This window comes from Podarcis tiliguerta (genome assembly GCF_965153285.1).
Source record: "Podarcis tiliguerta genome assembly, chromosome: 2".
In the NCBI taxonomy this organism is placed as follows: domain Eukaryota; kingdom Metazoa; phylum Chordata; class Lepidosauria; order Squamata; family Lacertidae; genus Podarcis; species Podarcis tiliguerta.
The window spans coordinates 57,516,994-57,529,912 of NC_139535.1; the positions used below are offsets into that span (position 1 = coordinate 57,516,994).

General features: G+C 39.0%; 1 protein-coding gene across 8 annotated transcripts in view; it reads left to right on the forward strand.

The window, feature by feature from the left end:
- Positions 1-12,919, forward strand: part of EBF1 (EBF transcription factor 1) — a 370,285-nt gene that overhangs the window by 341,339 nt on the left and 16,027 nt on the right. For all 8 annotated transcript variants that reach the window (XM_083423165.1, XM_083423169.1, XM_083423166.1 and 5 more), the window contains exons 12-14: positions 7,334-7,399; positions 9,402-9,579; positions 11,521-11,700. In XM_083423165.1, the coding sequence (XP_083279291.1) occupies positions 7,334-7,399; positions 9,402-9,579; positions 11,521-11,700 (424 nt within the window). The remainder of the gene's footprint in view (positions 1-7,333; positions 7,400-9,401; positions 9,580-11,520; positions 11,701-12,919) is intronic.

Genomic DNA, 12,919 nt, shown 5'->3' on the forward strand with positions numbered 1-12,919 from the left:
TCAATGTTATTTGCTTCCAGAAAAAAAAGTCTGTTTGTAAATAACATGGAAGAAGAGGCTACATAATAGGAAGAAGAAATAGGAAGAATAGGAAGAATAATAGGAAGAAGGAAGCTTAAGTACCTAGCAAAGTCAGAATTCAGTTTGCTGAATGAACTTTGGCTCCCAGTAAATCATTCTAGATAACTATCCCAAATCTGAATGCCTCAGCATTCTGTCCTTTTACCTAAACTACCTTAGCAGCCAGATCTAATAAATAAATAAATCCAATGGTCAATCTATGGGGCAATAGTTAAAATCCAAGATTATATCCAGTCTGAAATTCATATTGAGACAAGATGGGGTGACAATTTTTTCCTTTTGTGGTGCCCAGCTTTATGGCAAAGCACAAACGTTTATGTTTTTTGAGTACTTGCTAAAGACCTAACTAGCTATCTGGGCTACTGTTGATTTTTTTATTGTTTTTAATATATTGATTTTTTCAGAACTGTATCGGCTATTGTTCTTCCCCACCCTGGAATTTTTAATGACAATCAATATAGAATTGTTTTAAACAAACAGACAAACAAACAATCAAACAAACAATGGCAATGTGATATCAGGCGCTTCACTGTTTAGCAACTAGGGAATATTACCTTGTTTTTTGTTTTGTTTTGTTCTTTTAATTCTGTCCCCTCATATTCAGTTATGGGTCATATGTTTTTGTCACATTTCACTGTTCGTTGGGTTTTTGTTTCCTTCATGATGGAAATATTTGTTCATTCTTTCATGTTCCATTCTTTCATGTTCCATTTCACTACTGCTGACTCAACATTTTCTTCCTGCATTTTAAATTTTTTAAAAATTAAATTTTTAAAACCTTCTGCCTGTTTGCTAAAAATATTACCATAGCAAGTAGTTAGGCCAAGGCTTCCCAAACTTGGATCTCCAGCTGTTTTTGGACTACAGTTCCCACCATCCCTGACTACTGGTTCTGCTAGCTAGGGATGATGGGAGTTGTAGTCCAAAAACAAATGGAAACCTGAGTTTGATAAACCTTGAGTTAGGCCCACAGTGCTGAAGAGAATGGAGATGCTTCCTATTAGGCCAGTCACCACTGTATGAGTTTTTCATCCATATTATGCAAATATTTCAGACTGTGCATGTGAATTGTTCTTCCATGGGCACCAGCATCCAAGACCATCATTTACTTCAAAGGAGGGGAACAGTGAGAGGGTAATGCTGGTGATTCCCTCATTTCCTGTCATGGAAGAAGAAGAGTGTCCATTCCTTTATGAATATAGTGGGTGAGCCCATGCTCTTTCTTCAAAAGGATATAATTTTAAAGTCTATTTTAAAATATTTGAAAAGTTAATTTGAGTTGGTATATTGATTTTGAACGTTCCCTGAAAAAGAATGCTTACCCAACCCTAACAATGAAAAACACTGACATGGAACAAACATATTCATGTCTTAATATGTAAAAGGAGTTAAAATTTTGCAGCCTAATCCTTGCCATCTTTTTACTTGTGTTAATCCCACTAATGAGTTCTATGAAACTGATTTACACATAAATGTGTATGGGTTGGCAGTTTAAGTATTATTATGCTTTTAAATTAAAATTTCCAAAGCTCTCTCCCCTGCCAAAAAAAGAAAGCAACCACCCTCCAGAGGCTATATTTAGAATATAACTGGGCATTTGTTTGCCGCACCCATGAAACAAGAAACTAGGAGTCAGAGTCCATCAGCTAAAGATGGAAGCATGGAAACTACATCATCTTCATTAAGCTCTTCTACAAGATGAATGATTTCTCTCAATTTCTTATCTTTGTCACAGTGCTAAGCTAATAGAGCATTAGAAGATGATATGATATCTAGACAACCCATTATAAATACCTCATGATTTGCTAGAGAATCTTTATAAGTATACTAGTGCTTTAGGTGAGTGATAAGCTTTATATATAGTAGACAGCTTTTTCATGAAAAGGAAGAAAAAACATGCTACCTGTAACTAATTCCTTGAAATTTCTTGGCATCAGGTAAATTCAGGGTCCACATTGCACAATTACTTTCTACCCATTTTAACATATGAAACCAGAGATCAATGAGAATATTGTAGCATTTCTTCCCAAGAAGGAGCACAAAATATAGTTATCATGATGAAACTTAACCCCAGTGAACCATATATGGCAAATGGTTTTCATTCTCAGGGAAATGGCTCAGCCAACAAAGCACTGGGCACTTATATAGGAGATTATAATTCATTTTAAAGCAAGTTTCATGCTTTAATGGATTCCTCTGTGTTGCAATCCACATCAAAAGCCAAACAAATACACTTTGGCTATTGCTATAGAAACCCTTAGGTAGGTGGGGGGGGGGGGAATTCTATGAATTTAACTCTAAAGGCTCCTCAGTATCCCAACCAGCCATTGATAGTGTTGGGCAGAACCATGAAGGAAATGGGTGGAAGTAGCTGTAGCTGATAGTTAGCATCTGACCAGAGAGCTACAAAGTTAGCCCTGCTGAGGCACTGTGGACAGATCCAAATGGGAGGCAACACCCAGAGGGAACGACACGAAAGGGAAGGTTACTACTTTGGGGTTGCCATAGTGGTGAGGGCACTCCAGCCCCTTCAAGTTGCGTTATTTTTCTGTAAGTGTGTCTGTTTGGGTGGGTTACAAATGTCTCTGATCACTCCTTGGTGAAAGGAAGGAGTACCAGAAATAAATAAAAATTAATAACCTGTAATCCAAACATTTATAAACACAACAGTGCTACTATAAATATGGCAATCTAGAGTCTCTTCAATACTCTTTCAAAGAGGGCACGCTGAACACAGAAAGAAATACACAGGACCAAGAGCAAATCCTCAGCAACATACTGTTCCTCTTCTTGCTCTCAACATTGTGTTTCTACCCTTGCTGGTGCTGGGGAGCTATGGTGCATTAACTGACAGCTTGGGCCTATAACCAATTTATGAACAATCTCAGTGAAAAAACTCCATGCCAAAAGCCTTTCCGTTTCTGTGGAATTTTCCTTGTTGCTGGTTGAGTTTACTGAGGAATGTGGCCCCTGCAGGTAATAACATGAAAGCAGCTCCAGCACTGCCTGTGACCTGTGGTCCTCTTACTCTCTGAGGAGGGCTAATAGTTTTATTCATTCATTCATTTATTTATCAGGAACATTATAATCTGCCCTTCACACAAAGGTCCCTGGGCAGCAAATACGTACACATTAGAACCAAAATTAACAATATAAAACAAGCAAAATGCAGCAACAACAATATAATTCACAATAAAATCAGAGAACAATAAGATCGCTAAGCAGCGGCAAAAACAAAGCATATTCAGTGCACCTCACCCCTTTCCCCAAACCTGGACAAAGAGGTGTGTCTTCATCTTCCAACAAAAAGGAAAAAAATGTTGAGATGAGGCACACCTAAGAGGGAAGGTCATTCCATTGATGTGGGGCTACCTCAGAGAAAGGCTTCCCATGGAACCACACCCCAGAGACCTAACCCACCTTCTTTCCCCCCAAGTACAGGGGGGAAACCCCTGATAACCCACCATTGTAAAGTGAGAACAACATGGCTTACACTCTTGAGTCTCCTGACCATCTGCTCAAACAGATTTTGCAAATCATTGAAGTGGCACATTTATCCCACTTTCATCTCTGTCCAGATTTTACAGGGTTTTTTCCTAGCACTTCAACATTTTGCGAAATCTGAGCAGATGATAGTGAGACAAAAGAAATGAATGTGGACACTACGGGATGATGCCTGTATCACATTTCTTTTAAAAACTGTTACATAATTCCAGTCTTAATTATTTGTCATGAAGACAAACAGCATAACCCTATACATGGCCATTCAAATGTCAGTTATGCTGTGTTCATTAGAGCCTACACCCTGCTAAGAATGTAAAGAATTATAGCATAGATAATTTTAAACCCAGAAGTACTAAATGAAAAAGGACATAGATAGGTTCCTTAGTCCTGTGGACTTGGCTAGGAGAGAAATGGAAAACCATCACTCAGAATCACATCCTGTGTCATAGATTTTTCAGTGAAAAAAATGGTTGAATGGCTTTTGAAAATGAAATATATTTTCTTAACACTTTTAATGCACTTTACTGTCTTGATTTTTTCATCCAAGCCTATAGTATTAAACAGCATATTATTAATTTAGTTGAATTACACCAATGTATGTTTAAGGACAAGGGTTATGGGTTTGAAAAAATGTTTTCTATGTAACTTTGCCTCTCTGTCTGTGCACACTTTCAGTGGCGCAAGATCACTTTGATTTTCAAAGGCATAGATCTTTTTATATTAGCTATCTTTCTTATAATACCATTTACAAATTTAATCAGTGCATTTTAATATTCCATAGACTTTAAGTGCAATATACAATAAATAGCCAGGCTTCATCTTAAACATGCTTTAGCCCTTAAATTGTTAAAGCTGCAGTGCCCTTTCAATCTACTTACATAATGTCATAAAATATACATTTCAAGGTAAATGAAGTCAGCTACTTCAATTTAGTCTCTCAAACTGGTAGTAAATGAGAGGTTAACACTATGGTGCCAAACCCATTATTGAGTAAATTTAGCACCTTGGACAGCTCTGTAAAATCTTTATTGCTTTCCTGACCTGCTCGTCATGTTCTGTCTATGTGTTCAGTGGCTCTCAGCTCTGATTGAAAGGCAATATATTAGATCCCGAACACAAACACGCTCGGGGGCTGGTTCACTGGGAGCGTAATGACATGGAGGTGAGAACAATTTTCTGGTTACCGCAATTCAAGCACCTTGCAAGGTCTGTTGCAGTAACTTATAGAAGACTTTTAGGGGCTGCTTTTCATTTGAAGCAATGACACTATTAGCTATGGTACCTGAATGGGAACTGATTCTTTTTTTTAATGATTATTATTGTGTGTTTTATTAAAGACTAATCTGAATATAGATGCTATGATCCTCTTTAGAGTAAAAGCTTAGAATTATCTGACAAAGGAGTTTTTGTGCAACATCTGCATTCCTAACCTAAAAGTGTCAGACACAAAAAAGGTTTTATTATGTAGAAATATTGTTTAAGAAATAATAATAAAAAAACCTTGTATAGGCAATTGCTTGTTTCAAAAGAAAGAAATCACAAACACCGAATAGCTCTAAATTATAACAGCACTTACTGAATGTACTCCAGTAATAAACTACATGGAAAACCATGGCTATTTTTATTTTTTTTATTTGCACTGTCGTTTACTATAAGTTACTTATTTATTCCTTAAGAATGAGAGCTTAAGATTTCTGCATAATTATATTAAAGCAGTGCTCCACAAGCAACTTTCCCATGAAGAGTTCTACTCACGTGAATTTAACTGCTCCAATATTAAATAGAAAATGAACTGCAGCCTGTATCATTGCTCAGACTCGAAGCAAAATGATCTTTTGTTTCAGAATTGATACTAACAGAGAAGGGATAATTACTTCAATGACAATGGTTAAAAATGAGTATGCAAGTACATGTTAAAGTAATATTACCAAAACTGTTGTTCAAGCCTAACATTGCTGACTTTGATTTCACCAGAACAATTTTACTTTTTTTGAAGTTGTGGTGCCTGAACAAGATGTTTTAGTTGACTGGAAACTGGGTGGTAGTGAGGGAGTCAAATCTGACAAGCAGCTCTTCCCTCTACTCTAGAGTTTTAATCTTTTACAAGGCAGGCAAGGCTTACTGACAATCTAAGTGGCTCAGCTAAAACAGCATGGCCTGATTCCATATGGGTATCGTGTGCATTCCCTTCATAGCCTTTTAAATTATTTAGTGCTTTGGTCAAGCAGCACAGAAAAGGACAAAGCCTGTAGCCAGTGATCTCTTCAGAAATAGTTTCAAATGTATTGATTCAGAAGCCATCAATTATATAATGCACCTGGCTGCATGTGTGAAAAAATAATTGAAAAGTGCATTCTGAAGAAGAAGCTGTGCAACGGTTTTAAGGAACGATAAATGTTTACTGGGGGTGCAAAATGCACAAACACACTCTCATCTCATTTTTAAATTTAGGACATCATGTATGTCATAAGTAGCGACTGCAGTATGGCAACTGTTTTATCGTATATTGTAGAGAATTTTAAATTGAAAAAATGCTAATATGCATCTAAAAGCTTGTCATCTGAAGAGTTGTTCAAGGATTTTGAAGAGGTTATGGTGACAGCAAAATGAATGCAATTATATCTCTATTTTCTGATCAGAGACTATAGTATATGAAAATTGAGCATTACTGCTTCTTTTGGTTGGAAAATCTACCTAGTGTATAAAACATTCTCAGTTAAACTTTTCAACTTTACTCAAAAGTCAGTAGGAAAATGTTTCATCTAGTTTTTTAAGACACCCGCAGAAATATATATGGCTTCAGCTTTGCTGTTCTTTTATACTGTAGTATATAGAGAAATCGAATCGTATATAAAAAAAGTTCCCTGATCAGTTTTTTTATTGAGCCAGTAGAAACCTGCTGTGCATTAGAGGGCAATGTAGAAAGATATTTTATGCTCTGTAGTTTGCAAATGTATTTTATTGTTTCCACTTTTGTCCTCCACATTTTTGCATTCTAAAAAAATGAGCATTGTGGTATGCAGGTGTCAGTTTTAAAAGCATGGGTTTTTAATATAGAAAGATGAAGAAGTAACAATGAAAATTAAAGGATTATGCCCCAAATGTAGCCACATCTCCTTATTTGTTCTTAATGTCACTTCTATGAAGAACATTCTTGCACGTCTCCCTTTGCAGCATTGCTGTTTGGCTTCAAAGCCCTCCCGCCGTTCCTTCCATGGTGCTGTAGCTAGTTTGAATACCTGGTTGTGGCATCTGCCCATGACAAAGGAATATGAGCCAAAGAAGTTGGATATTACATTGTTATCAGATCAACACATTCCACAGCTATGTAGCTGATCTGATAAGGTCAATCTTTCTGTAATATAAATTAAGAATCAAATAAACAGATTAGAAGGATTCATAACATGCTCTGAACGACATTGATTTCAGCAATCTAACAAATTACTATAGGTCATCCTGCAATAAACCCACCAGTGGACTCTCAGTGCAGACAGCAGACAATCGACTGACAATTTTTATTTTGCAGCACAAACAAGTTTCACCTTTAAACTTTATTAAGCTTTTGTGCATGAACTGGATGAACTTGTGATTTAACAACATTCTGAGCTCACTAACAATGGTCGCTTTTAAAGACTCTTGTATACTCAAGACAAAGCTGAGAGCTAAGAGAATGCTGGAAAATGCTATTTCTACATACAGTTTATTGTACTCTTACAAGCATGTCTCTTCTCCCCTCTTCTCCTGACAGGAAGTAATACTCAAGAGGGCAGCCGATCTGGTGGAAGCACTCTATGGTATGCCACATAACAACCAGGTAAATGCAGTCCTCATTTAATAGCTCTTTATATTTAGAATGTTGGTACCTATGCTTTAGGGGTAGCCTACTCGGTCATACTTGCACATAAAAAAATTAGACAAAGAAAAATAAATGAGGGAATCAAATGAGCTTGCTTTGTTGGTGTTTATTTGTTTTCCTTCCTTTCCTTTTGTTTTTACAAAGATTAAAAACTGCATACATGTCACCTTCAGAAACACAAATCTGTGTTAAGTAGTGATTTATACCTTTTAGATCTGTAGACTTTAAGTAGAATTAAAAAACTTACGCTTTCCAAATATTATATGTTTTGAGATGGTATATCACCTATGCCAAGCAGTTCACATGATGTGTGTAATAAAAATAAGTAAATGAAACTTATGGGGCAATATTATACACATCAATTCTGAAATAATTACCATTGTCTTTTGTTGGGCTTACTCACAGGTAAATAGGATTATGGTTTCCAGAGCTCTTTTCAAGACCTTACCTCAGCAAAGTCTAAAATAATTCTCAGAGGATGACATCCCATTTTCACAGAAACCTTTGGGCAAACTCTGTGGATTGAAGACAGATGCTAAAATGCTCTCTTTGCCTTTCAAGGTCTTGCTGTTTGGGAACTTTGAGATGCAGTTATACTCAGAGGTGATTTGCTGCACTGTGCAGAAGTGGACCTGCCCATGTAGACAATGTCACAAATAGTGACATTGAATAGGTCATTTTACGTTTGTCTCTCATAATACAGTGGTACCTCGGATTAAGTACTTAATTAGTTCCGGAGGTCCGTACTTAACCTGAAACTGTTCTTAACCTGAAGCACCACTTTAGCTAATGGGGCCTCCTGCTGCTGCCACACCGCCGGAGCACGATTTCTGTTCTCATCCTGAAGCAAAGTTCTTAACCAGAAGCACTATTTCTGGGTTAGCGGAGTCTGTAACCTGAAGCGTATGTAACCTGAAGCATATGTAACCCGAGGTACCACTGTATAGGCAATTCCCTGTTTGACTGGGGGTTGCATGTGTCGGCCATCGCACATCAATTGGCCATGTGCAAAATGGTCACTGCTTGTACACTCAGATGACCCTTTTGTGTGTGGAGGAATATGAAACTACTTCTTGTAAAATTACATGGGAATTGGCCTGGAAGATATGCTGATTCTCATATAAATCAGCATCAGTGACATCAGATTCCTTACCTACAACTGCCTAGTCTAGGAGAAGCCCACTTAGAACTTTTGTTTTGCTTTCTATTACCAATATATTTTTGCATTAAAAACCAGGGCTGATTGAAAGGCATACATTTTCCCTTGGCAAGGGAAAATACCATCTCAAAAATATATATAATACTTGTGAAGTGTAAGTAGTTAATAAATTCTATTTAAAGTATTAATGTCAGATAAGGGAGAATTATGACCAGACATAGATTTGTGTTTCTAGAGGTTACTTATTGTGGTTAGTAAGTACATAAAAGCTTCCTTACTCTGAATCATATTATTGGTCCACCTTGCTCAGTTTTGTCTACTCTGAGTAGCAACTGCTATCTGGGATTTCATACTTGGACCTCTCTCTCTCATCCTTACCTGAAGATGCCAGGCATTGAACCTGGAATCTTTTGCATGCAAAGGATGTGCTCTACCACAAGAGACCTTTAGGTATCACTATTGCAATATCCATCTTCAATCTTGAAGCAGTCTCGTCTGATAGATCATTGTTCCCATTTCACTGAGAAAGACCCAAAGTTAGAAAGGATTGTTTGTGCAACTAATTAAGTCTGGGTGGGATCTTCAAATGAAGGCCACAAATTCACTATCAGCCATATCATCACTTTATCCGAGTGGATTAGAGTTTGACCTATGACTTGTTCAGCCCTCAAGTCAATCCAATCTTGTCCCACTGTTCTGAGGGAAGATATGCTGAATCTTGCATTGGTGTAGGCTCCTTAACTGCTTAACAGTGAATTGCCTCTTAATTACTTTGTTACATCTCTCAACGCTTTCCCCCAGGAAATAATCCTGAAAAGAGCAGCTGATATTGCAGAAGCTCTCTACAGCGTCCCTCGCAATCACAACCAACTCCCAGCGCTCGCCAACACTTCGGTCCACGCAGGAATGATGGGCGTGAACTCCTTTAGTGGTCAGTTAGCAGTCAATGTCTCAGAAGCATCACAGGCCACTAATCAGGGTAAGCTGAAGAAGAAACTTTTTTTTTTTTAATCTTCAGGCACAATTGGGTGGATTTTTTTTTAAAAAAATTGGAAAGCAAAGAGCTTACCAAAGAGCCTCTATATGGCTTAGTAAAAGGCACCATGCACATTTATTTCACTGAGCATGCCAACATCCATGTTAGCTGGGATGGATGAGAGTTGTCCCCTGGAGGGTAGAAGGTTGGGGAAATTGCATTAGAATAGTACACAGAACAGTTCATGACCTGCATAACATGTAATCTGTTTGACTAGTGAGATAAAATGCAGTGCTGTTTCATTGGCGTGGAGGGCACTTGATAATTTACATATTTAACGGAGTCATGGTCAGTGAATAAATAAAAAAATGAAAGTATTTGAGTTAAGCACTCAGTACTAAGGCTGAACATTCTGCACCAAAGTACCTATAACATGAGTTTACCTTAACATAAACATGCTGGCTCATACCCAGTGTTAGAAACTGAGATATGAAAGCTAGGAGTGCATTAAACCTAGGTTATGGGGGCAACAATGGAATGTATAGGCATGCTTTTTTTAATAACAAGCACACAAAGCTGAAAATGAATGAAATGCAGCTAAAATATTATGTTCATTTTTCACGTGGTCTAGTCCTTCCCTTGCCCACCCTCCTAATATTCTTAAGAGGGGTCTCTTCGCCAGACTTCAGAGAGTAGCTAGAAGTGGGGAGTCCGAAAGGTCCTCCTTTCCTTCCACTCTGCAGTTTTAATCTGAAATCTTAGGCTCAGTACTGCTTCCAGAGCTCAGAAACTGTTCACGCTAATGAAATTCCCTGTCGCAAAATGCACCTAGAACGCTCAAAAGCTATATAACCAAGGACATATTGCTGTCTCCATGGAAGTATCAGAAGTGCTGCAACCAAAATTAGTTCCTGAAAACTGACATTCTAGACCTTGTTTAATCACGTTCTGTTTTTAACAAGCAAGGACCGAGCACTTTTCCTTGGCAGAACAATCCAACTATAGAGGCTGGGTTGCTGTGGAATGGCAGATACACTGCTACATCTGAAGCCCTGCCAACAAGGTTGGAAGGTGGATGGTTTTTTTGGGAGGGTGCTGTACCAGCTCCAGCCTGGTTCAGCTGAGGGGTTCAGGGATTGGCCCTATGAGCCAAAGCCCCAGCATTCCACCCTAAAATGCCCTGCTTGGGAGCTTTCCGCTGGCTACTGCCACCCATTTCGTTGGCAATCAGACCTCCAACCTTCCTCGCATCAGGATTACAGCTGCTAAAATTTCTATACTGCCCTTCCCCCGATGATCACAGGGCAGTTTACAATATAAAAATTCAAAAATACATGTCTTAATAACAACCAAAAACAATACCACCACCACCCCAAGGTTTAAAAGGCCATAGATTGTTTAATTAGCCACAGGCCTGGAAGAAGAAGGGCTTTGCCTGGCACCTAATAATATGTACTGAAGGTGCCAGGCAAGCCTCCCTAGGGAGAGGATTCCGCAAGCAGGGAGCCACCACAGAAAAGGCCCACTCTTGTGTTGCTGCCCTCCAGACCTCTTGCGGAGGAAGAAGGGCCTCAGATGATGACCACAGGGTTCAGGTCGGTTCATATGGGGCAATGCGCTTCTTTTCCTAAGAACTGATCAGAAATTGTTAATAGGCTGTTAAGAGTGTGGCTCAGAACCATATAGAGAATGCCGTGATAGAATCTCTCAGGCCAGTAAGTTGTCTCTTTGCCATATCTTTCAGCTATTTGCAACATCTTCTGCGACCCATAACACTCACACTTATTTAAAAGTTCTCAACACTTCATAAATGATTTGCAGATTGAACTTTCTAAAGCAACCCCCTCTCTTTCCTCAAAATTGCATTTTTTGGTATGTTCCGAAAGTCTCTCTTGAAAAACAGCTGTTGTGTCTTTCTCTTTTTCGACTTTCCACAAAAAAAAGGTTTCACTCGCAACTCAAGCAGTGTGTCACCTCATGGTTACGTGCCAAGCACTACCCCTCAGCAGACAAACTACAATTCCGTCACGACAAGCATGAATGGCTACGGAAATGCTGGAATGTCCAATTTAGGTGGATCTCCAACCTTCCTGAATGGGTCTGCTGCCAACTCTCCCTATGCCAGTATGTATTTCTGCACCATTTATGCTGATTGTTTTCCTGTGATGGCTGGTGCCCATAGAAATTTGCAGGGTGGGATTCAGGGAGAAAAATGCCAGGAAGATCCACTCCCTGAACTGGTTGTAAGAAGGAAGGCAGACATGTGGAGGCTTGCTGATGGCAGATTGGGGGTGGTGGGACAGTGCCCTGTTCACTCCAGTTGCGCAGTTGCTGCTGACAAATGGCCTGGCCTTTTGTAGCGTCCCTATTGCCCCAATCCTAAATGCACTTATTCGGGTGCATCTCACTCAATTCCGATTGGATATATTAACTGCAGTCATACAGTCACCCCATAGCAAGAGTTCTTGGAGCAGCTCACAAAGAAATGATTAACAACTAATTTACAGGAAAAACTGAAATTCAGTGAGTCAAAGGACACATGCTTTGAATTGAACTGTAAGGCAGCAACCTGAGGCAGAGCGAGTAAGCCCCACCGATACAGTGAAGCTTACTTCTGAGAAGATGCGCATAGGTTGCGCTATAAGACCCTTGAAGTTCATTACAGATGCTTAAAGTTTGTTTCACGCTTGTCATTTTTGTTATTTATTTACAAATGGAAGCAGCTGCATTGGGTTATGTATTTGATGCAGTAAAGTGCCATTAATCTGGATCATTGCTTTCCATTTCCTGGATAGACTTTGTACTTCATATAATTATATATGATTTTGGGTTTTATTCTAATTGCTGCTTGAAAAACTCAGGCGTAGTTTTAGGGCTCCTAAGAAGCTCCCATCCAAGGGTTGATCAGGTCCTCACCTGCTTATCATCAACAATGCTAACACAACAGAAGCTGGCTGCCAGGCACCTGAGAAGCACTGTGCAAGGCACTTCCCAAGCTGTGATAGTTGGGTATTTGAGAAGTGCTGTGCAAAGTGTGTTTCTGAGGGGGGAGGTTCACTGGAATTGCCCTAGGAGAGGGTTAAACCTCTCCTCTCCAGACACTTGTGATTCCAATGAAAATGCACCCTGCCACCTCCACCCACATCTACTATTACATTTAAGAAAGCCCCTGATGTGGCTGTTACCACATGCCTGATGCAATAGGTAGTTTTGCCCCAATACTTTAAAAAAGGATCTTGCCCTTAAGGGCAGTGTTAGAAACTGAGATATGAAAGCTAGGAGCTAAATGCCACCTTAAACCTAGGGTATTGGCACAACAATGGAATGTATAGGCGTGCTTTTT